Source organism: Anguilla anguilla, chromosome 1 (assembly GCF_013347855.1).
Source record: "Anguilla anguilla isolate fAngAng1 chromosome 1, fAngAng1.pri, whole genome shotgun sequence".
NCBI lineage: Eukaryota > Metazoa > Chordata > Actinopteri > Anguilliformes > Anguillidae > Anguilla > Anguilla anguilla.
Window position 1 is genome coordinate 19,488,631 of NC_049201.1, and position 24,115 is coordinate 19,512,745.

General features: G+C 44.8%; 1 protein-coding gene across 8 annotated transcripts in view; it reads left to right on the forward strand.

Moving 5' to 3' along the window:
• eml5 (EMAP like 5) overlaps positions 1-24,115 on the forward strand; it is a 69,882-nt gene that overhangs the window by 37,553 nt on the left and 8,214 nt on the right. For 7 of the 8 annotated variants that reach the window (XM_035427915.1, XM_035427960.1, XM_035427961.1 and 4 more), the window contains 24 exons: positions 983-1,089; positions 2,146-2,264; positions 3,000-3,186; positions 3,478-3,583; positions 4,012-4,105; positions 5,641-5,741; positions 6,231-6,424; positions 6,672-6,783; positions 6,981-7,108; positions 8,729-8,870; positions 10,036-10,188; positions 11,469-11,600; positions 12,869-12,957; positions 13,407-13,583; positions 13,666-13,867; positions 14,238-14,364; positions 14,961-14,975; positions 15,616-15,624; positions 18,407-18,485; positions 19,028-19,157; positions 19,887-19,985; positions 20,506-20,526; positions 22,270-22,443; positions 23,439-23,647. In XM_035427915.1, coding sequence (XP_035283806.1) covers positions 983-1,089; positions 2,146-2,264; positions 3,000-3,186; positions 3,478-3,583; positions 4,012-4,105; positions 5,641-5,741; positions 6,231-6,424; positions 6,672-6,783; positions 6,981-7,108; positions 8,729-8,870; positions 10,036-10,188; positions 11,469-11,600; positions 12,869-12,957; positions 13,407-13,583; positions 13,666-13,867; positions 14,238-14,364; positions 14,961-14,975; positions 15,616-15,624; positions 18,407-18,485; positions 19,028-19,157; positions 19,887-19,985; positions 20,506-20,526; positions 22,270-22,443; positions 23,439-23,647 — 2,906 coding nt within the window. The remainder of the gene's footprint in view (positions 1-982; positions 1,090-2,145; positions 2,265-2,999; positions 3,187-3,477; positions 3,584-4,011; positions 4,106-5,640; positions 5,742-6,230; positions 6,425-6,671; positions 6,784-6,980; positions 7,109-8,728; positions 8,871-10,035; positions 10,189-11,468; positions 11,601-12,868; positions 12,958-13,406; positions 13,584-13,665; positions 13,868-14,237; positions 14,365-14,960; positions 14,976-15,615; positions 15,625-18,406; positions 18,486-19,027; positions 19,158-19,886; positions 19,986-20,505; positions 20,527-22,269; positions 22,444-23,438; positions 23,648-24,115) is intronic. The other variant, XM_035427935.1, reaches the window with a different exon arrangement.

The following is a 24,115-nucleotide window of genomic DNA, read 5'->3' on the forward strand; positions in this document are numbered from 1 at the left end:
TCCCACCTCCTCCACTGCACTGACCCTAAGCTGGCTATCTGGTTATGGGTGCGCCACAGTACTACAAACATGGCAGCGATTGACACACATCAAAAGGATGTACTGTAGACAGTATGTCCTGTTCACTCCCATCAAAAAACCCTAAACATGCTGTCTGCGCCAGTGGGTGAATTTTTATGGTTTACCAAAAAAGTCACAATGGATTTAAGCCAATAACGTTTTCAAAATCATCACACTGTTGCCAGGCAGCCGTTGGCCTGCTATGGGTGTACTCAGGTTGGCTTGGTTTGTACCCTACTTAAGTGACTGTAGCCTCCTGTGCCAACCTGTACAGTTGCCCCAAAATGTGTCATAGTAAGCGTTTATGGTATGGACATCCCATTCGTCATTTGTGGTATCATAAATCAATTGTGCGGGCGAACTGGGGTTTTGGAGCGATGCAGGGTGGAGTCTGCAGTGCTGTAAGGAAATTAGATGAAAGAAAAAATGTGTTACATCAGAATCGCAAGCTCATGGAGGTCTTGTACACCATGCATTTTTGAGCACACTGTCAATGGCAAGATGTACAGCATGGGAAAAGAATTGGAGAAAACCATCTGCCGAAGGTAGCTCAATTTAATTTCCTTAATGGTATAAAGTATCTAATCCTCCTGGTTGCGTACCCGCTCTTGTTTTTCTCCGTATCAGCACTTCCCCATGTCAGCCTGAGTAATGGCTCTGTGAGAACGAGCGCCGTTCGCTCGCAAAAGACTGATGGTCCACTTGATGAATCGGAGACGTCACCTACAAACTGCTCTCTTCTGCCCCGCTTTGGCTTTAAGATAATGAGAAATGACGGCGCCTGATTTTCTAATGGACGTGTGCATTTCTTGCACTGATCGGATACTTAAGGATTATAACATTTTTTCAATAGGGCAAATGGGGAGGCAGTGGAAAGTTCTGTCTTCGGTTTTAAAGTTGTGGCTTTGCCCTCCCCTCGCAGAAACTCTGGCGGACTCCAACAGCGAGGAATCGGACTCGGACCAATCGGATGTGCCGGAGATGGACTCAGAGATCGAGCAGGAGACGCAGCTTACTTACAGACGTCAGGTGCCTCTCGTGCCTCTCAGAAACATCTGTTTGCGCAAGAAAGTGACTGTTGTAACGGTGGCTTCCTCAGGTAGTCCTGTCGCACATAGGATTATATTAAATGCATCTACTGGAATTTCACATCTACTTTGCCTTTTTTGGTATTTGTGACTTGTATTTGTACACATTTGTGTGTAGTTGTAAAAAAACTAAATCCAACCTCATTTTTACAAATTTGGTCTGAATATCTGTCTGCCAGTGTTGAACTCAGGGAAGACTCCACGCATGGCAACTGCAATACAAACATTTCCTAAACTTATGCCAGAGGTCTGCTCGTTTTGGCAGAAGGACAGGCTTCACAGGGTAATGGGCCAGAACTGCACCCTGATTGCACCCCAATGAAAGCCAGTACCACTCATCTTACATTGTAATGAGACTCAGGCAGGCCTCTGCAGCCCCAGGTTTCGTTCCCCAGGGTGTTACAGCTTAAGTACACTTTGTAACTCATGCCAAAAGTCTGCAAGCCCATGGAAGAATGTTAAGGTTTAAGATTCGAGTAGCAATCACTGAGATACTTGCAGTCCCACTTGAGACTGTCAAGGTAATAAATGGCCTGTTAGTGTATGGGGGGAAATAGTTTGATAGAGTTCATCTGCCTGCAGGTGTTAAATATTATTCTTTCATCTGAAACAATGTGTGCTAGACTGGAAAAACAATGAGGAAATCAATCCATTCCTGTGTGTTCAAACTCAGTTCAGATCCAGTCACAAGATGTGGTTGTGAATTAAATACTTTTATTTCAAAGAGCAGAGAAGAAATCGCATATGCTGTAAATCACCAGCTTATTGATTTTTGAAAGTAAATCACTAATGAAATGTGTTCCCAGGATTATAGAACATATGCAACAAAGATGAAAGGCAGTCTGGGGCCTGCCCACTTTTAAGAGTTGTATATTGTTGTAATAAATAAAAAAATTAAAAAACCTTTTAGAAAGTTAAAAGCCCTTCATTGTGACCTAACACTTGAAGACCCATTACCAGGAGAATCCTATTGAGGGTGGCTTCCTTCTGTGAGCAGGTCTATAAAGAAGATCTACCTCAGCTCAAAGAGCAGTGCAAGGAGAAACATCGGATGATGGCCACCAAGAAGCGGGAAAGGGCTCCAGCGAGTGGTGTGAGGCTCCATTTCATCCACGGGTAAGTGCACAGCTCCACCCTCATTAAATAACAACACGCCAGTCACCAGCCATGGATAACCTGAATGTAAAGTCATTGCTGGCCAATTATATTCAATAATGCACAATCTGAATATGCACGTAAACAAACCAGGAGGGCCCAGGTAAATATTAATCTGAATACTGTGTCATTGTGGACCAGCCAGTCCCTATACAATGCAACTTTACACTCAGTTGATCTTCCAAATTACCCAGGCAGGCCCAGAATGATTGGAATATCCCAACCCTAGAACAGAAGCTTATAGAAGCTTTAACCATTATCTGATCTCACTGCAGAACTTCAGCAGGTCAGGTATACGATCAATATCCAATCAAAAGTTTCAAGCACTTTTGTGGCCCTGTTGTTGTAGCTTGAGTAAGCAGGCCTTGCATATCCTCCTGAGACCCGTCAGAAAAAAAGTTTAAATTGTTTTTACACAATAAAAGTGTCTTAGATGACATGTTGTAATAAATATATTTCAGATTTATTTTATTTTTATGGGCTCTCCCTTGTAGTGTTGGAGATTCTTTCATCCACGTATGGGACACGGAGACACTCTTCCTTGTACTGTAGGTTTCTGCAAAGTAGAATATGGTTTGTGAGAATCAAGACCAGACTCATGTCTCCTACGGGAGACACAAATGAATTAGCAGATCTTGGGAGGATGTAGCAGAATCCAATATGTACGGTGCACTACATGCTGTTCTTGTGTTCCAGTTACAGGGGATACGACTGCAGGAGCAACCTGTTCTACACCCAGACGGGGGAGATTGTGTACCACGTCGCAGCTGTTGGGGTTGTGTACAACCGGCAGCAGAACACGCAGCGTTTCTACCTGGGCCACGACGATGACATTCTCTGTCTGGCAATCCACCCCCTGAAGGACTATGTAGCAACAGGCCAGGTATGGGCAGAGCCAACCAGTGATTCTATGAAATTCGCTAGCTCAATTCCATGCCATTAAGACCTAGCTATCAGCTGTGAAATGTCCTTTTCTTACGTATCTTTTCTCAAGCAGCATGTCAATAGATTCTTATCTCCTAGTCAAGTTCATAAGGTCTGATAAACGTTGTCTCTTTTGCAGCCCATAGTTTTAACTAGGCAAGAAATCATTTGGGGGAAGGAAGTTGTTATTCAGCATGTTTTTGAGAGGTGAAAAAACACAACTGGAACTTTTCACCCGTTGGTTCGTCAGGTGGGCCGAGATTCCTCCATCCACGTTTGGGACACGGAGACGCTGAAGCCCATGTCTGTACTGAAAGGGTACCATCAGTACGGAGTGTGTGCTGTGGACTTCTCAGGTACGCGCCCCCGCGCCGAACGCACGCGGCTACGGCGTGCTTACCTCTACCTCAGCGTGTCATTCATTCATGGTGGTGCGGCGCGGCGGATTGAGGGGAACTGGCCGCGGCTAAATCCCTGCAGTCTGACTCAGCCTTGTTTAAACCGAAGGAAGCAGCAGCTTTGGGCAGAATTACTCCCCGGCACCTCAGTCCCGGCTGAGGATTAGAGAGCGCGGCAGATTCTGCCAATTAGATGCCGACACTCCTGTTACAGAGCTCTCCTGGTGCTCACCCTGAGTGGTGCATCAGTCTTGGCTGTGGAGGAGGCCTATTCTGTTCATTTCATTGCAGGGCATGACCGAACCGTCATTGAAACTAGTGTGCTTTAGCGACTAGGTTGGTTGTTGCCGGCCTTGTTGAATGGCCATTTTCTGTCTTCTTGACAGCGGATGGCAAGCGGTTGGCGTCAGTCGGGCTGGATGACAATCACACCATTGTCCTCTGGGACTGGAGGAAGGGAGAAAAGCTGTCCGCCATCAGGTGAGTGTTGTTGGTGTTCAGTTGTAGTTGATTTGCTTATTTTTTTGGGTAGTTATTTTACATCTACTGTATGTTGAACAAATGACCATTACTGAGGGGGGCAGAGGAGGCCCCCCCTTAATAAAAATGTACTCCCACTGTTTTCAAATGCCAGGATAGTCTTTCATTGTACATCGGAGGCAAGAATTCTCTGAACTAGGATATGTCCAACGCATTATCTGAGTGTATTGTCTGAAATCTGTGATTGCATTAACCGATGGAAGATTATGTAGTCACTATAGGCTTTTTAATCCTTTAGCACAGCTCATGTTTACTACAGTTATATTGTAGGCTCTCATCTAAGCCTTTCCTACTGTGTGCTGTCCTAATTTTTGATCATTGTTGTGAGTGGAGCGTTGGGTATCAAGATTGTCATCCCCATTCAGTGCTCATCTGTATTTTTACGAATATGTGCGTCTTTCCCAGGTTTGATACACATTTTCGGTGCTCACAAAGAGTACCCAGCTCACAAATGGTTTTGGAAAAGAGGCAGCTAAAAGAACTCAGGTGGCCTATCGAGTCTTTTGTGCGCATTTTTCATTAAATCCCCTGGAAGCGCCGAACGCAGAGCACCTCCACTTTTAGCATGATCATTTATGCATGAGGCCGCAAATTGAACTTGCTGCACCACACCGGGCCCTCGCCGTGATTGATTAACGGATCGGGGCGGGGGAGCTCCTCTGCAATTCTCAAGCTTTTCATCTTTGAACGTCCCCCGCTTAGCCCTGTCATAATAAAAGAGAAAGATTATTTTTGGACTAGAGTAACAAGGCGGCTAATTGTCCGAAGGGACAGTGCCATTAAGTCGCCAGTGTGTCCCAGATCACTTAACTCGTGCGGCACATGTGTTGCGGAGCCCTGTTTAAATCTGGGCACGCTCCGGCTGCCAGGACGCTGTGCCCTGCGGTACCCGCTGTGCAGTGAGAGGCTGTTATGCCCCCTGTGCCCGTCGGGGCTCTCGAACAGCTTGGAGCTGCGCTAAGCTCCTTAGCTGGCACTCCGGAGCAGTGCGGTGAGGCAGGCTGGGGCAAACGGAGCCTGGCAGAGCCCGTCCTGCACAGAGAGGCCTGGTCCCTCCGCCGGGAGGGAGGGGCAGCACTGAACAAATCAGTGTGCTTCTTACATTTTGGGAAGAATGTCATCACTGTTTAAGTTATTTAACTCTTCTGTTCAGAACATCTGTGGTTTATCCACCGGTGCTACCTGCAAGTGCCCTTTTGAACTGTCTATTACACTCTTGATTTTTCTGTCAAGTCAGGGATTTTTCCATAAGTACCGTAAAAAGGTTGCATTTTCCATCTTCACTTTGCACTCCTAGATAGTCTAGAGATCTCTCCATGCTGTATGTCATAAAGAAGCCTTACAAATCTAAACAGAGTGGCGATTTTCCATGACAACTGTGTTTTTACATCTACACATTTATTCTACAGTCATTTACAATTTTTTTTAACTTGAGAAAAGAATATGTAATGTATTATTGTTGTTCTTTCTTGAAGGGGAAGCAAGGATAAGATTTTTGTCGTCAAAATTAACCCTTACGTGCCTGACAAGCTCATCACGGCTGGGGTGAAGCATATGAAGTTCTGGCACAAAGCAGGTAGGATCACACACAAATTTTTAACCTTCTTTTCAGTGTAACTAAGACATGAGACACATTTGGCAGCAGTGGCACCAAAATGCTTTCATAAATCTTAAGAGGAAAGGAATTGTCTGCAGGAAGCGTATTTTGGGACTGTATTTCAGACTTTCAAATTATATGAATTTATAATGATTGCACAAGGCCATCACTGGAGAGTACTATTTGTTCTTGTTTGGAGGGAATTCCTGGTAGAATTCAGTGAAGTGTTGAGACTTGAACTGACAGATGAGAGGGTGATAATAGTCTGTGGACACTGGTTAGTCCAAAATGTACCATGTGGGGAACAGAGCCGATTTTAGCACTTTGTAGCTTACAACACCTGGCTTTCCCAGGCAAGCTCAGCTGAGCTTCTCGGGCTCAGGATGGTGTGGCCGCAAGCCAAGTGAGCCGGGTTGGCTACTTGCAGTATTTTGTAAAACACCTGTAAAGAGACACTGCCCCCTACAGGTGGGGGTCTGATCGGGCGAAAAGGAAACATGGGGAAGACGGAGACCATGATGTGCGCTGTGTATGGCTGGACAGAGGAGATGGTGTTCTCAGGGACCTGCACAGGGGACATCTGCATCTGGAGGGACATGTTCCTCATCAAGACGGTTAAGGCCCATGATGGACCTGTGTTCAGCATGCATGCCCTGGAGAAGGTAGGGAGATAGCCAGGGCTACACCCCTCCTGTAGATCAATGCAGATTAGCAGGATTCAAGGATTCAGAATTCATTCATGCTGCATTGGATCATTCCTGGCCCGGCTCTCAGTGTTTCTAGAATGTCTCCAAATGGGCCGTTCATGTGCTGTGGAGGTTCCTTGTCCTTAGAGTCAGGAAGGATGCTAGGCCATCACAGAGCATAGTTTTTCTTCTGTTCCCTGTACACTCCTCGTGTCTTCCCCAGGGCTTCGTAACGGGGGGAAAAGACGGTGTGGTCGCTCTGTGGGACGACACCTTCGAGAGGTGCCTGAAGACCTATGCCATCAAGCGGGCAGTACTGGCCCCGGGCTCCAAAGGCAAAGTCCTCTGTTTTCATTCTAATTTGCATGGGTTAGATTAAATTGGATTGTCGATCGATAACTTTGAAAGCCAATTAAAGGTTTAATGTTAGAGCACTAAAATGCTGAAACTAATGGACTTGCCTATAAGGAAGGCTGCTCTTATATGGAGTTTAAATTACAGTAATTTATGAGGCTTCTGTCTGGCTGCTTAGGTTTGCTGCTGGAAGACAACCCGTCCATACGTGCCATATCCCTGGGCCACGGTCATATATTAGTGGGTACGAAGAATGGTGAAATCCTGGAAGTGGACAAAAGTGGTCCCATTACTCTTTTAGTCCAGGTAAGGAGTTGTTAAATCTACTTTTCAAAATATCTACTTTTCCAGTGTTGGATCTGGATACATGTGGAAATCATGGTGCCACTGCACACCTTCCCCATGATAGATACAGAATCTGCTATAGGAAGTTCATTCAGTGCTCAGAAAATAAATTGAACTATGGTAAATTGAAATACCATATTGTAATATCATGCATCATGCTGAATTGTATGTGTATATAAAGTGCATAAAAATGTTCAGGTAAAAAAAACATGCAATAATGTTATTAGCACATCTCATGAATGTAATGAGAATTTTGAAATTGGGTGCACATAGAACAAAGATATGAACAAGAAATACACACACAAATACGAATTAATGAACCCCCCAACCTTACAGTTTCTTTCTAGTGAGTAATTGTTTCTGTCCTTGGCTTGTCAAACAAACCCTCCATTGGTTGTGAAATTAAGGGATATTTGCCAGTGATCTGCCCTTGCTGGCAGTGTTCAAGTTCACCTTAAAATCCCTCTGGAAAAAAGCTCAGGTCAAACAGTTTGCGACGGCGACTCTGCTGATGTCATCTCTAATTTTACTGCTGGCTGGCAAGCTTCCTTTTTCCAATAGAAAGTGCATAATCAGTCCACTACCACATAGTTGGTGGCAGTGTAGAATTTACAAATGCAGCCCATCTACCTCCAGTGTCCCTGAGTAACATATTTACTCTCATCAGAACACCCCCAACACTCTCTCGCCTTGTAGCAGGGCCAAGTCTGGGTGGCTTGCTATTTACCCTGTACCCCAAATCTGCATCCTTGAACAAATTATGATTGGATGCCTTGAGTGGTCAGTAATATTGTCAGTTGGCTGATGTCCACATTCAAAATAGTGCTGGAAAATTGAAGTCATCAGATAAGGGCCTCCAAGTGGCTCATTTCCTTGAGTTCGTAATGAATGGCGGGCAGCAGCTGCTCGTGATTGAAGCGGACGCTTATGAAGTGGGTTCAGTTCAGGCCAGGCTATTTTGGTCAGAAAAGAAGGCAGGCTCTCTGTGAGGTCAGCTCTGGGCCTGCTGGTCTTGCTCAGCTGACACAAACTGTTCACCTAATGTCACCGTGATGTTAAAGAAACTTAAAACTGAAGTTGTTACAACGTTAAAGAAATGAGCCAATGACCATGCGAGCAAAGAGCACCTGTTCAGCATTCCTGTGATGTGGAAAATGTTGCCTCTGGGGACACTGCCTTTCCCTGTGGACCTCCTGGAGCTCTCCTGCATGGAAAGTGGAGTGATCCTGCCTTCTCCTGATGCCGTCCTTGGCCCGTAAAAAAAAAGAAATTCCCGCTAATGTAATTGATTGCCCCGCAGAATGCTCAAAGGCAAATGCCCTACTTCGTGTGGGTCACTGAAATGGTAGTGAGTAGGCGTATTTTAAGGGCGGGAGAGGGTGGACCTTGGGGGGGGTGGGGGGGGTGGGGGGGTGGGGGCTACTCCCAGAGGCCCCGTTAGTTTTTCCTCCTTCGCAAATTTTTATTATGTGCATGAGAACGTCAGGTTGAGCGCCCCTGGCAGTGCGCCTGGCAGGAGGGAGCATATGGCGTTGTGTACCGAGCTGAACGGCCTTGCCCTCTGTCCCCCCGCGCATGCAGGGCCACATGGAGGGCGAAGTGTGGGGCCTGGCCACCCACCCTCACCTCCCCCTCTGCGCCACCGTCAGCGACGACAAGACCCTGCGAATATGGGACCTCTCCCCCAGCCACTGCATGCTGGCCGTGCGAAAGCTCAAGAAAGGTAACTGCCCTCTGGGGTTCCGATATCTCCTTTTTCCTTTTACGTTTCGTTTGTATTCTTTTCCCTGGATTCAATTCATCTTGTCCTTTTCTCCCTGAGTCAGGCCCCTGAGTCCTTTTGGCTGTGTCTAAGCTACCTTAGGACCTGTAGGGGTCCCTCCCTCTCTCCATCATTGTGCCCGTTAAGGTCTATAGCCCTCATTTAGTTTAGGCCTTGTAAAAGACATAGCTACAAAGTTAAGGGCCTGTACATGCTCTTCAGCTTTATTGAACTACACAATCAGCAAATTCATATGTGCCTAAATTTACAAAACTATAATTCCCCAACAACCACTGAGACACGTTCTGTGTGGCTTTAGCTGTAGCACTTACTTGTGAAGGCATTTCGTTGTGTAGGGACCCTGTTTTGATACTTTAGTAATATGACTTCATCTCATGGAGTGAGTACCCAAACTGCAAATACGTCCCCCAAGATAGTGACAGCCCCTGAACAGTGCCTATTCTTACTCTTGTGCCTGGGAGGAAGTGGGAGAAAGTGGTGAGTCCTCTTAGTTGGAAAGAACTTCTTATAAAACTTGTAAAGCATCTTTGTGATAGTGTCTGTAAAGAGGAATACAAATATATTTTAATACAATTGAATTGAATGGATTCACGCAGTATGTAATCTTCAGAAAATGCCAAATCTTAGGCTAGATAAGGGTTTGAATTACATGATGTCAGATCTGCTGTCGTAGGGTAAATAGGGGTGAAGATTTTCTTCTGAATGTGCAGCATTTGCCAGTGTTGTCGAGATGAGCATTTTATATTAAACAGTACACTCCCAAGCTCATTGCTCTCATGCGTGCTTGATCCTTGATCAAAACAGTGCATGCTTCACTTGGGTTGTTTGTAGCTCTTCTAACTTCATGAAAGTCCGTATGTGGTTTTAGTGTTGTGTTGCTTTACAGCAGGTTTGGGCCATTTCAGTCCTCAGGAGCTGTAAAGTTTCGGGTGTTCATTTTACCTCAGATGCCAGTGCTCATTGGAATAGCCATTCAGTTAATTTGTCTGGGCGGCATTACAGATCGCATTTGATTTTTAACCCTCGCTGAACCAGTTGGATCCTGTAAGCCTGAGGAGGCCTTTGCTTGGCGTCCAGGCTGAGGTGTTTCGCTCCTTCTCTTTAGGGGGTCGCTGCTGTTGTTTCTCCCCGGATGGCAAGGCGCTGGCGGTGGGCCTGAACGACGGCAGCTTCATCATCGTCAACGCCGACACCCTGGAGGACCTGGTCTCCTTCCACCACCGCAAGGACGCCATCTCCGACATTCGCTTCTCCCCAGGTCAGCTGGGGGAGGTTCGCCAGGCACAGTGCACCGTTGACTTCCCCTTTGGTCTTGGGTCTTTTCCCAAAAAACAGGCGGTGACTGCCTCCCTCATTCCATGTTTTTCCCTGCTGTGAAGAGAGCAGGCTTCACTGAGAGGTGACCCAAATTCTGCCAGCGTCTGTTTAAACAAGGCCAGAAAACAGTGCCGTCTAGGATTGAAGGAGGGGGGTGCAAATGGTGGTGGTGGTGGTGGTGTGGGGAGGGGGGGGGGGTGGTTGTTTGAAAGCGAATGAGGGAAGGAAATGAACGAGTGCCAAAAATAGCCCTTCTTAACCCTCGTCCTCTGAAGTAGTTAACCTTAATCCCTGACACAAAAGGACCTGAGTATTATAGCTGATACCAAGCTCCACACTGCTGATCCTGCTGCAGAATTAATTTGCGCTCTGCAAATTGCATTTCCAATATTCAATGTATGCATTACAGTTCCTAATGGAAATGAGTGTCAGTTGATGGCTCAGAGGGAGCCTGCAGCAAGTTTGCATTTAGTAAATGTACATTAACATGGTGTAGGAATTTCTCATCAAAAGTGAAGGTGTTGAAGATAAAGATAACAAACGACAGAGTTAGGAACTCCTTTTTTTAAATAAAAAAAAACAAACGGTCAGGAAGAGGTACAAGTACAGTCTTCGAAAATATAAAGTCCAATACATGAGTTAATATAGTTTTCAGAGACAAAGAACTGCGGTTCTACCCTATTGAGATTCATTCAATCACCATATACAAAAAATTCTATTTGTGGCCAATTATATTTTGGGGTCAGGACTCCATATCAAGACTGACCACGTGAACCTCCTCTAATTTAACAGTATTAGGGGACCTTTTGTTCCCTTAGTGCACTTGATTTATACTGCAGTTGGGGTCTGTCTCTTGCTTACAACAGATAAATTGCATGGGGTGAAACAGCATAGAATAGGCTAGACATTCAACAAGATGAATGTTCTTTCATAGCAATTTGTTTTTACTCCAAATGCAGGGAACCACATTTCTTTTAAAATTTGTTCAATTTGGTAGAAAGGCTTGCCATTTGCATCAGTGATTCTCTGTAGACCTGCACATTTACAGCTGCAAAGATTATGTAGAAAGTGCAGGAACTAGGATACAATACCAGCCTCCACATGTATAAAATTGTACAGTATAGCCCAATTCTTTGCTCCTTGTGAGGTTGGTGCAGACTTTCAGAGTTGCCATTGTTCTGATCATTCTCCACTGAACCAGTGTGTCTGCTTTCCGTATAGGTGCTGGAAAATACCTGGCTGTGGCTTCAGCAGACAGCTTTGTGGACATCTATAACGTGATGAGCAGCAAGAGGGTGGGAGTGTGCAAGGGGTCACTGAACTACATCACCCATCTGGACTGGGACAAGAGAGGTACATGCAACACTCTGAGCACTGCAGTGCAGTCATAGCACTGCCAAGGATTTTAAATGTGACTCAAATGCTTGTGGAGCCTTGGGTAGTGATGGTTGGCATTGGACAACCTAGTTGTAGGCATGAGACAAAATATCCTTTTATTGAATTTCACAATGAAAGACACTGGTGATACAAAATATGTCCCTTTATCGTGTATCGTAAAATTCAATTATTCGCATAACTGCCTCCTGCATAATCGACCTACTGGATTACCCAAAGGCCTCATTTAAATGTTAATGTCAATGTCTAATGGAGTTGTAAATTTTTACTTGAACACAGTGTACTAACTGAATGCATCTTCTCAGCATCTTCTCCTCTTGATTCAAGCTCAGACTACTGGATCTCCTTACCGAATGCAATTGATTTTCTGTTTTCACTGCAAAAATAAGAAATAAGAAAAAAAGGGTACAAAAGAGTTTGTTGAATTAATTCAATGAGCTGCTGTCCTTTATTTTTCACAAGTTTATCTATCCTTCTATGTATTTGTCTCTCCTCTGGTCCCTTTGAGGGTGCTTATTCCAGTTTACAGTTTTGTATGACTGAGATTAAAATTGGCTTATAGTAACAATGTTGATTTGATTTTGTAGCTTACTATATTAGTCTGTGCATATTAAATGCCGATGGTTGTTAAAGTGTTCATTCAAGAAAAGTTGTTTACAAAATGGAGCCTAACTGTGTAACTGCCAATATCATTGTCACTGTAAATCTTCTATTTTATTTTTTCTTTTATAAAAATCAAACATTTTTCTTTTATTTAAAAAAAAATAGTTTCTAGTGTTCAGTATGAAAACTTTAGTTTATGGTTATTTGTTTCCTCATTTCAGTATATAGATTTTGTAACATTATATTGTGTGAACATTGTATAGTGAACCCTCTATCAGAATACAATACAATACCTAGTTGCCAGAAAGCATTCTCACAGTATTGCCACAAACATCTACCTAACATTTTCATGCTATGTGCGGATGGACAGTGTTTTAAAAAGTCGGCTTGAAGCCTACCTTGAACAAGGTACTTGCACATTAATTATTTCTGTAAAGATTGCCCCTTGCTAATTGATCACAGGATCTGTGCATGGTGTCATTTTAGCGCTCCAAGTCAGCCTTGATGAATTGGTAATGCTAATGTAGTATGTCGATGATGTAATGTAATTTAGTGTCATTTGCAGCAGGCACCCCGGAACACAGTCTCTCTTGTCTTTTTCCTCCGGGCTCGTTTTTTTACAGGGAAGCTTCTGCAAGTTAACACGGGGGCCAAGGAGCAGCTATTTTTCGAAGCTCCCCGTGGCAAGAGGCAGACGATTCCCGTCGCGGAGGTAAGCGCAGGAGCCAGGAGCCGGTGCGACGGCGCAGTGGCTACCGCTGTCCTACTTTTCCCTCCCCAGGACCCGAGCACGGTGCGGGAAGGGCGCTCCGGTATTAACTTTGTCCCATTTTCACATCTTTCTGTTATTCTAATTTTGGCACCTACGGTGGGGGTAGGTTCTGGGGGACAATGGAAGGGGTGGTTGGGCGTTTGGAGTGGGGTGGTCCTTCTGAAATTGGAGCAGATGTCGGGCTTTTGGAGTACACAGTAAAACACAGTGAGCGTTAAATCAACTTTTACAGAGTACACATGGTCCCAGTTGACCATATGTACTCTGTAAGAGTTGAATTGACACTGGACATTTTACTGTGTAGAGGTGCGATGTGGAAGATTATCAAGCTCTTTGGACCGGTTTCTGTGAGGTACGGCCGATCAGTCCTTACATCTCTCGTCTCCCAGGTGGAGAAGATCGACTGGAGCACTTGGACATGTGTGCTGGGAACACACTGCGAGGGCATTTGGCCAGTGGTCAGTGAGGTCACAGAGGTCACTGCAGCCTGTCTGAGCAGCAGCAGAAAGGTTCTGGCCACCGGCGATGACTTGGGTTACGTGAAGCTGTTCAGGTATCCTGTCAAGGTAAGATCATATGCTTATTACCTGTCACCCGTTACCTAGCAGGCAGAGGTCATAAATCATTTAAACTGCGTTTCGCCCCCAGGGCAAGTATGCAAAGTTCAAGCGCTACGTGGCGCACAGCACGCATGTGACCAATGTGCGGTGGACGCACGACGACGCGCTGCTGGTGACGGTGGGCGGGGGGGACACCTCCCTCATGATCTGGAGCCACGAGCCCGAGGGCCACCGAGAGGCTCGGCAGTGTGACAGCGAGGAGTCGGACATCGAGAGCGAGGACGATGGCGGTGAGCGAGAGGGACGCGCTCACATTTCCACAAATGTCAAAACGTTGTAACCGTTACTGCCACTAAAGGTCCTGAATCTTAGAAATAAAGCTATGTAAGAAATAAAGACAAATAGTTAGGCATTGAATATCGGTGCATGTACCAATTGCCAAAGCTGTTTGCAGCTTCAACTTTATGTGAGTTTTGTATCTTGAAGCAGATTGCAAAATCCAACGCTGTCCTTGATCAGGAAGTGCTTGAACTAGTGGAAAAATGTAACACGTCGCCTCTGACAAGCCTTATGTTCGTTGCCGAGGGTCAAATCGCAGATCTTTACTCGTTCTGTGACACAAGAATGAAAAATACCTTTCGCTTCTATTATCCTGTGTAGGGTATGACAGTGATGTGATGAGGGAGAATGAGATTAACTACACCATCAAGGCCTTATCCACCAACGTGCGCCCGATGTCCGGGATAAAGCCCCACCTGCAGCAGAAGGAGCCTTCCGTGGATGAGAGGTAGCTTCCCCCTCAGGCCAACACTCTAGACACTGACCAATCAGCTTCACCCACAGGCCAATGCTCTGAACACTGGCCAATCAACTTCCCCCTCAGGTCAACACTCTGAACACTGACCAATCAGCTTCCCCCTCAGGCCAACACTCTCAACACTGGCCATTCAGCTGTCTCCCAAGGCCTACACTCTGAACACTGGCCATTCAGCTTCCCCCCCAAGTCCAACACTCCTAACACTGGCCAATCAGCTTCCCCCTCAGGTCAACACTCTGAACACTGATCAATCAGCTTCCCCTTCAGGCCAACACTCTCAACACTGGCCAATCAGCTTCTCCCTCAGGCCAACACTCTGAACACTGGCTATTCAGACACCGGCCTAACATTCTGTGGGAGGGTAGTGATGCTCATTCTGCGCCCACCAGCTGGTTTTAGTTTAACTATCCATTACACTTAATCTGTGTCCTTTTAAAAATAAACCCTTGTGCTGCTGTACCTTTGAAGATGTCCTCATCTCTCTTTCCTCGCCTTTTCTGTTCTTCCCTCCTTCTGCTCTTTCCTCCGACCTGCCTTCCTGCATTGTCCTTTGCTTCCATTTGAAGGCAGGGGGTAGTAAGGTAAGGTTATAAATAAAGAAGCAGAACAGCATACAAATTAGTGTTGTTCAGTTTTCAGATCAAATAGCGTTCTGTTTTGTTAGTGCAGTACATAGGCCTATAATTAGACCTGTGAAATATGTCCTCAGTTGAACAAGCACTTTGAAGTTTTAGGCTCAAACATGAAAGCAAATAAATTTTGCCCAAAGAAATACTAAATGTAAATGAATTACATTCACATTCATCCAGTCCTTTATGCGACAACAGTTTGCAACAGCTATTTTTTCAGATAATTACAATTCTATCTAACGTCAGCTTCAACATGGCCATAGTGATTGTAGGCAGTGCTCATTTTATGTTGTTGTCGCATTTAAAAAACTCACAGTATGGTAAGTCTTCCCTCATCAGTCAGGTCCCAGACACGTCGACTGATAAATGCAGCTATTGTGTGACAGAAGTCCGCAGGTCCGGCAGTTACAGTGACAGTTCTGTACTTCAGCTGTGACTTGTCCCACTGAGATCTGGGTGCATGTACTGTATGTGTTGTATTCTGTGTCCCCAGTGACGTGCATGTTGTATTGAGCCCGGGGGCAGTGGTGCAGACTGAATAAAGCCCCTGATCTAACGTTCCTCTCTCTGTCTGTTCCCTGCTGCCATGAAGGGGGTCCAGGTAAGCTCCATCATCCTGCTCCGTGTCTCTGTTCTTTCACTGTAACATTGAGATCATCAGTGTCCAAGCCCTAGTTTACATCTATTTTTCAGTCCCAAGAAGAGAATCCAGGTTGTATTTTTATATCATGAATTAGATCCTGTGATAACAGCCACTTTCCTTTCTGAGATTAACCTAAATACCGAACTAGAATATGTCATTGTCATGCTGAAACAGGAAAGGGCCTTCCCCAAACTGTTGGGGAAGCACAGAGTCGTCTTGAATGTGATTGTATGCTGTAGCGTTAAGATTTGCCTTCACTGGAACTTCACAAGGGACCTAGCCCAAACCATGGAAAACAGCCCCAGACCAAGGGGTGTCCAGATACTTTTGGTCATATCGTGTATGTTGGACTAATCATTTCTTCCAGGTCCCATTATCATTTTTGTTTCACATGAGGAGATGCACAAATGTACACATTTTTATTGCTATATCTCAAACAAGGCATGAAATATGCTTTTCAAATTCTAGCCAGATTCTAAGCATTCTATCTAATTGTCACACCACCATGTGGCCACCATGTGAGCACTATATTTGTTCAGTGGCCAGAAATGAGCTCTCCAGAACCCCAATTTTGTTTGATTGGGCCAATAATGTTACATGGCCAATCAGCACTATACTTGTTCAGTGGTCAAAAATGAGCTCTCCAGTAACCTCATTCATTTGATTGGTCCAATAATGTAGAGTGTCTCTTATGTCTGCTGATAGGCACACAAAGCTTCATGAAAATTGCAGAGGCAGAAAATATGTCCTTAAACTGATTATTGGCCTCAACCTGTTTTCAGTAATTTTCCTTGATTATTAATGAACAGTTAATTCATGTAATACTCAGAACCATCAGATATAGCAGTTATCCTTTGGCTATTAGGTGAGTAGCCCAATAAAATACCTGACTCTACTGTTTAATGAGGGGTGCTTTGTTAAGGTTGGATTGAAAACCTGCAGGGCGGTAAATCTCCAGGAACAGGGTTGTTTACCACTGCCTTTGGAGGAACCAGACTCAATCAGGGGAGTGCATCCTCCGCTGGCTCAGGGTGTGGTTTCAGATCAATTTTCAGTGCATCAGCCTGTTTAGGGCAGGTTGTGTAAAGCATCTGGAGGCTCCGGACTGGCCCAGGAAATGGGGCAGGGGCCCCATTGGTGGAAATATCTCCTTACAGCTTCTTCAGAAGGTTAATTTATGAGGGAGAAGGTGCTCACCCAGGAAACAGGTGGTTAACGGAGGACGATATCTGTGCTCGGAGAACAAGGCTCAGTGCGTGCCCCGAATCAGCTATTCAAACTGAACAGGCCTGTAGAACGGTGCTCTGTGTGTACTCTAGTTAATTAAGTGTGTAAAAGTGTGCGGTTTTATTTGCTTTAACCAAGACACCGCCTGCTTCCTGAAGGGAATGAGCTGTTTGCATCATCTTCTCCTACACGATGACACGGCGTCCCGCGCCACGGAGACTTTATTTACTTCATTACCAGTCGCTGTACAGGCGGAGCGTCAGTCAACTCTGAGCCCGCACATTCACTCCGGGGTTATTTCGGTGATGAATAAAGCCCAAGGGAGTATTTGAACTTTCAATAAGAGCTTGTCACTGTCTGACTTCAAATAGGGCCCCGGTGCCACAGTATCGCTTTGAAACAGATGGGCTTCGTGTCTTTGCGATCACGCGCACAGTAAAAACAAAATTGCGACTCCGACACAGTAAGTTCATTACCAGCACGCCGGCACTGTGATCAAATATTAACGCTGGGATTACTGGGACCCAGCTCCGCTGTAAACACGGCTTTTCTGGATGAGAGAGTGGCGGTTACATCATGGCGCACCAGTCACCACACTCCCACGGAGCCCCAGAGTTTATAGCACAAGAGCAGTTCACTTGGAATTAGCATACATGCTTTATGAAAAAAAGTTATGTTATTACATAAAAATTGCCATTTTAGTTTCGAAAAAGCTATAATACAACTATAATAACTATAATAAAACTATAATGATCACACAGTCTCTTCATGATATAACTTTAAGTAAATAAAATGAAAATGTTCTTAAGTTATTTTATTTTTCTGTTGTTTTTTAATTGATTTTCTCTCCATTTCCTCTCCATTCTGGAAAACATACTGGTGATCCATTTAAAATGGCATTAATTCTGTCATGATTTGGTGATGAATGATGATATATTGTGTTGAGACCCAGTCATGTATAACGTATGAATACAACATAATGTAATGGAAGGAGCGACAAACAATTGAGTGCCTCGCAGGGTGAGGGCTTGTTGTGTTGCCATTGTTGAAGGTGCTCAATGTGCTCAATGGCTGGCCCTGGCCCTGGAGGACCGGGCCCCTCCCAACAGGGCTACTGCTAGTGGTGTAGCACACGGAGTTGTGATGTACTGTAAGCAATGCACAGAACAGGAGTGATCCAAATGACTGGGGAGGAGGGGGTGGGTGTGGACAGAAAGCAGCTTAATGGAGAGATTGTGAAGAGTTCAGATAATGATAGAATTAAACATTTGAAGCATGTGTTTACCATCTGTTTAGAGTCTTTATTGTTATATTATTGTATAGTATTTATCACAGTTTCTATCATTTAGAACTTACTAGGGTTGAGATGAGAGAAGTTGACATATAGATATATGTTTGTTGTACTGAGAGAGAGAGAGAGAGAGTGGGAGAGAGGGGTTCACAGTCTGACCCTTACCTGTTAGTGATGGGTGACAGCAGACCAGCTCTTCTTATTCCCAGCTCTCTGTTGCAGACCTCCTGTGAGTAGGGCTCTGCCTCAGCCAGAGAAGCTGCAGACCAACAATGTGGGCAAGAAGAAGAGGCCCATCGAGGTGAGGGCCCCGTGTCTCTACTGCCCCACAGCGCCACCCCACCGGATTACCTTCTCATTTATCAGAGCCTGAGTTACACTATGGTTAATACATGAAATATATTCAAAAATTCTGTAAATCTTATCAAATTTTTAATTTTCATTAACAAAAGTAAAAGTACACATTTTTTAGCTCTTTTTATCTCTCTTCACTTGTCTTTGTATTCAAAACCACCGCAGGAGATACCCGGGGACAAACTAGCATTTCGGGCTTGCCAGCCTTTTTCAAGCCATACAGGTGGCCATGAGTCTGTCTATTCAGATTTGATTGAATCCTTTTATTATGAACTCATTTTCATCACCATTTGGATAATGACTCATGTGTGTTAGTATTCTAAGGATACCACTTACTTGGCATCTGTCTCACAACCATAGCACAACAGGGCCTTTTGCCTCACTTGACTTAAATGAGAATCGTGATGCAGTGCCTTTCACTGACAGCAACAGCGTTCGTCCTGGATCGCCTCAGTTATTATGTCTGACCCTGCCTGGTCTCTCCCACAGGACCTTGTTCTGGAGTTGGTGTTTGGTTACCGTGGCAACGACTGCCGTAACAACGTCCACTACCTTAACGATGGCGCGGACATCATCTACCACACGGCCTCGGTGGGCGTGGTCCTCAATCTCGCAACAGGTAAGCAGCACAGTGTCAGCCCTGTGCATGATGCTCAGGTGGGGGCAGTGGGGTTTTGGATGCAAACAATTGGGATATTTATTTTTCGGAAATGATGGCATTAATTTCCTGTGTTCTGTATGAAATTGGTGACAACTGTGATGTGCACAGAAAGTGAATTGCAAGAAGGAAAACAGAAATTAGGTTAAGCAGAATTTGCTCACTGTATTACTGAACCGAAAGAGTTCACGTGAAGGCAATCGTTGAATATTTATGATCGGTGCAGCTGTGACATTGTCATTCCGATCGCAAATCTGTGAGTAAGACCATTTCAGCCGAGAGGCATTCAGAATTAAAATGTGATCTAGGCCTGCCTTCACTGTGAGAGAGTATTATCCTCATGGGAACTCTTAAACAGACACAGAAGACGGGGGAGAGTGCTCAGGCTTGTTAAGGAAAATCGGCTGCCTGTCTCAGTGAGCTGTGGCCAGCCTGCTTTTGAGAATGACTTGCCATATTTCATCGCTGTACTGCTTTTGAAAACTGGTTTTGCTTTGCGTGTGGGTGTTTGTATATGTCAATGCTCATATGTATGCGTATGCATGTGTTTGTGTGTATGTGTGTGCGCTGGAATGTATTTGTGCAAATATGTGTGGGCGTGTGTGTGTGTGTGTGTGTGTGTGTGTGCACTGGAATGTATTTGTGTATATGTGTGTTTGTGTGCATGTGTGCACGCGTGTCTTCTCTCAGCCTGCCAGAGTTTCTACGTGGAGCACAGCGACGACATCCTTTGCCTGACCATCAACCAGCACCCAAAGTTCCCCAACGTGGTGGCAACTGGCCAAGTAGGTATGTTTGTGAGACGTTTACCATACCTGGCGCTGACCCCCCTGACAGGGTCGTTCTCGAATAGCTCCCCCGGCCCTCTTTGAGTGCGCTGAGGCGACAAATGTGCATTATCGCGATCTCCGCACGGTTGAGTGAGCAACATACCTCAGTGCCTACAGAAAAACAGCGGTGCGTGTTGAATATGTGCTTGTTTGGTGTTGCTATTTAACTTATGCAACCGTGCGTTGATCCGAAGAGCAGCATCAACACAGGCATTGGACGGTCTCGCAAGGCACATGGAAAAAGTAGCGTTATAACTAGTTCATTGTAATAGTCCCCGATCCAGTCCAATTTTATTTAGCACAGCCCCCTGGACAATAAAATTTTCACAGAGAGAGCAATTAACTCTTAAATAAGCATTTTCACCCTCAAGCTTATTTGATTTTTTAAAAATAGTATTGTCTATTGAATATGTCATAGAATGGGCATTTGTCCATTCACCTGCCTGTGGTCCACTCACTGGTGTTTTCCTTGCTTACAGGTGATTCTGGTGATATGTCAGGTAAGAACACCCTGAATATTCAAGTTTAAATTAACCAGTGAAACAGTCCAGTACATGCTTACTCACTCCCAGACTGGAGTGGTTTGCACCGTCCCATGTCTAGAGCAATGGTGAAATCTATTGTTTCTTTATTCATACTGTAAGAAACCCCTTAGATATACCAAACAATGGAAGAATCTGAGTGGCAAAGGAACGTGTGTAGTCTTACCCGGTGCTACTGGAACAAAATTAATTTAATGTTATCTTGGTTATCTGGCTCCAAAATAATGTTTTAACCTTTCCTCTGTGCTTACAGTTATGCATAGGAGACTGCATGTGATCTGCCAGTAGTGTAGCTGTATACGAATCACTGTCTATCTTGGTAGACATAGATGTGCCTCTGGCATGTGTAGCCTGCATAAATACAATTGTGTATATTGCTATGGCACTAGTGTATAGCAAAGTGACTACGGGGTGCAGATATCCTGAGTTATATGTTTATGTTAGGACCCTGAAACTGCTACGTGTGCAGCGGTAACAGTCAACGAATGCCAGGTTAAAGTGAATGCTGTTTATTGTACAGTATGTTCAATGATGGCAGTATACAATGGTGCAAGAGTGTGTGTGTAGTGAGATGGCTATGGGTGAATGCACGCAGGAGGTTGTATTAACGAGTCTTCCCGAATCATTGCACTTCTCCCCTTATCTACACAAAGATCAAAGTCAAACCCCAAGTCATCAAACATCCCTGTATGTGCTATCGCTGTATGCATATCACTCAAGGTCAACCTTTGTAGCTGAGACACAAACTCATTGACATCGGCTTTCCAGCAATACAAAACATGATCACGCTGTATTATGGAGAACCCATGTTCTACATAATGCTGATCCACTTGGTATGTTTTGCAACTGAGCTCTGTTTCTTTATCACACTTGCTGACTCCCTGTCAGCTCAGTAAACAGTCTGTTTCCCTTTGGGGGTCTGATAAGGGGCACACTTCTCTAAACCGCCCTACAGTACTCTCCCAGCCACAGTGCAGTACCTGCATATTTCTTATTGGCACTGGGCCTTGCATTGGCCCTTTCATGAGCATTTCTGGTGTAAACAGAGGTCAGTTGGCTGTGTGCCTCCAGCGCTCCCTATTCCTTTAATGTCCAAATAATAACAGCAGGCTTCCTCTTTTGAACGTTTTGCAAGGATCATGTTTTAGCTGTGCTCAATAGGATATCTGGGTAGGGTGCAGAAGGTTGCTTTCATCTGTTTGGAGGTGTTAGTGTCAATCCACTGCCATCTAGTGGAGCAGTGGCTTCAGTTATGTGTATTTCACAGTATCTTGAAGTGATCTGCAGATACAAGGTCAGTAAACTCACAGGGAGAAGCTCTTGTTAGATTATAATAGCATGAGGATTTGTAATTATAATATAGAGCAAATCTATGAACTGTGGGTGGGACATTGGATATGCCCTGGATAGAGTTTGGAAATACTTTCTCTGTGCTGACTAAAAGATATACCTTCGGCAGGAAGTGCATGTCATCATCAGTCACCATCAGTGAATGAAATAAGCTTGTCCTCTCTCCTACCACTGGTCCCCTATTGGTGAACAGCAGCAGTTTGTCTCCTTAGCTAGCCTTGCTCATAACAGGCGAACGACAGTAGCTTGTCTCCTTCCCTAACACTAGTTAGCATCAAATGACAGAAGCTACCCCCCTCTGCTGGCACTGATCACCGCTGGTGAATGACAGCAGCTTGTCTCCTCCCCTAGCAACATCGCCTTCTATCCACGTGTGGGATGCCATGAACAAACAGACACTTTCCGTGCTTCGCTGCTTCCACTCGCGGGGAGTCTGCTCCGTTAGCTTCAGCGCCACTGGGAAGCTCCTCCTCTCTGTGGGGCTGGACCCTGAGCACACCATCACCATCTGGAAGTGGCAAGAAGGTACGTGCATGTTTTTACCTTACTTATCTAAATGAACCTATTTCACTGGACAGGTCAATTAAGAACAAAGTCTTATTTACCATGATGGCCTGGCAAATGCCCACTATCACTATCTTGGTCACTCCCACATTGAAAAAGCCCAGAAGGCAGATAAATTTATAAATAAATAAACCTGTGCAATAGTACAACACAAGAAATTATGTACAATTGTTAATGTACAGGATTAAACTTATTGCAAAACTATCAAAATATATTCTTATAAATTGAATTAAAGGCAAGAAAGTTGATGAATGAAAGATAAAACTGATTTTATGGATCTCTTTGACAATATTTATTTTCATTCACCTTTATATGAGTCTATTTTATTATTAATAATATATACCATAAATGTAGAACATAAGTTTTCTGTAATTTACAGTTACATGTAAGCTTCATTATAGGCACTGTTCTAGTGCATGGATTGGCCCCACAGTCCGCTAACAAATCCCATCCATGCCAGCGTCAGCAACACATAATACATTATATATGCCCAAGTTTAGGGAAGGGTCAGGCTGGGATCCTCATCTTATCACTCTCTAATGACACCTGCTGTTCGATCGGGTGTCTGTATTCTGCTTGCTAAAGTTGTCTTCTATCTGATTTACACCTTTGCTGTGTTTAAGTACTGCTTTTGGTGGAGCTACGTTATGAAGGAGAGGACCATTCAAAGAAACCATTACCAAAAGTTTATAAAAATCCAGTTCAAAAACCTTCCTAGTTTGAATGGATTGCCATACTGGTGAGATTGCCTGTTCCGAATGTCACAAAGCTGTAGTTTAAAAAAACAGATTTGCATTGTGCAATGCAGATGGGGGTTACACCCCTGACAGGACAAAACTCAAAAGATTTGATGAGTACGGTGTGCACGTGGCAACAGTGGTACAGAACATATATTGGAGATGCACAGGTCCTTGTGGAGCTCAGAAGCCTGACCTCTAGTGGCCTGTCCTCTCCAGGTGCCAAAATCGCTAGCCGGGCCGGGCACTCCCAGCGCATCTTCGTGGCGGAGTTCCGCCCGGATTCGGACACGCAGTTCGTGTCGGTGGGGATCAAGCACGTGCGCTTCTGGACGCTGGCGGGCCGGGCCCTGCTCAGCAAGAAGGGCGTGCTCAGCTCCATCGAGGAGGCCCGCATGCAGACCATGCTGTCCGTCGCCTTCGGAGCTGTAAGTCCGACATTCCCTCACGGCACTGCCGGCATTGGTGTGCAGAACACCGAAGGGTGTCTCTGAATTCGCCGTCCTCCTGTCGGCTATTAAAAATCCTCCTTTTAGTATTCATTCTTACCCTCAGTCGATTGTAAGCAGTGAATCATATTTTTGCGTCAGATCAAGAAGAATTGTCACCAGATAAGATCTGCATGAATTCCTGATTTGCCCGAGGAAAGTTTCTTGGTGAATCCATATTCTAACTTCAAACTGTACCTAAATCTAAATTAGCTGCACTGACATTTATGTTGATATAGTACGTACTGTATGCATAAACCAAAGATAATGATTTGTTTCAACCAGATAAAGTCAAAACCAATTAGCATAAATGTTTAATCTCTGTAACCGTGGAAGGCGCGCCTAATTTGACAAGCTAATAAGGCCTGCTGGCAAATAGAAGTGCCTGTTGAATATTCATGACGCCTC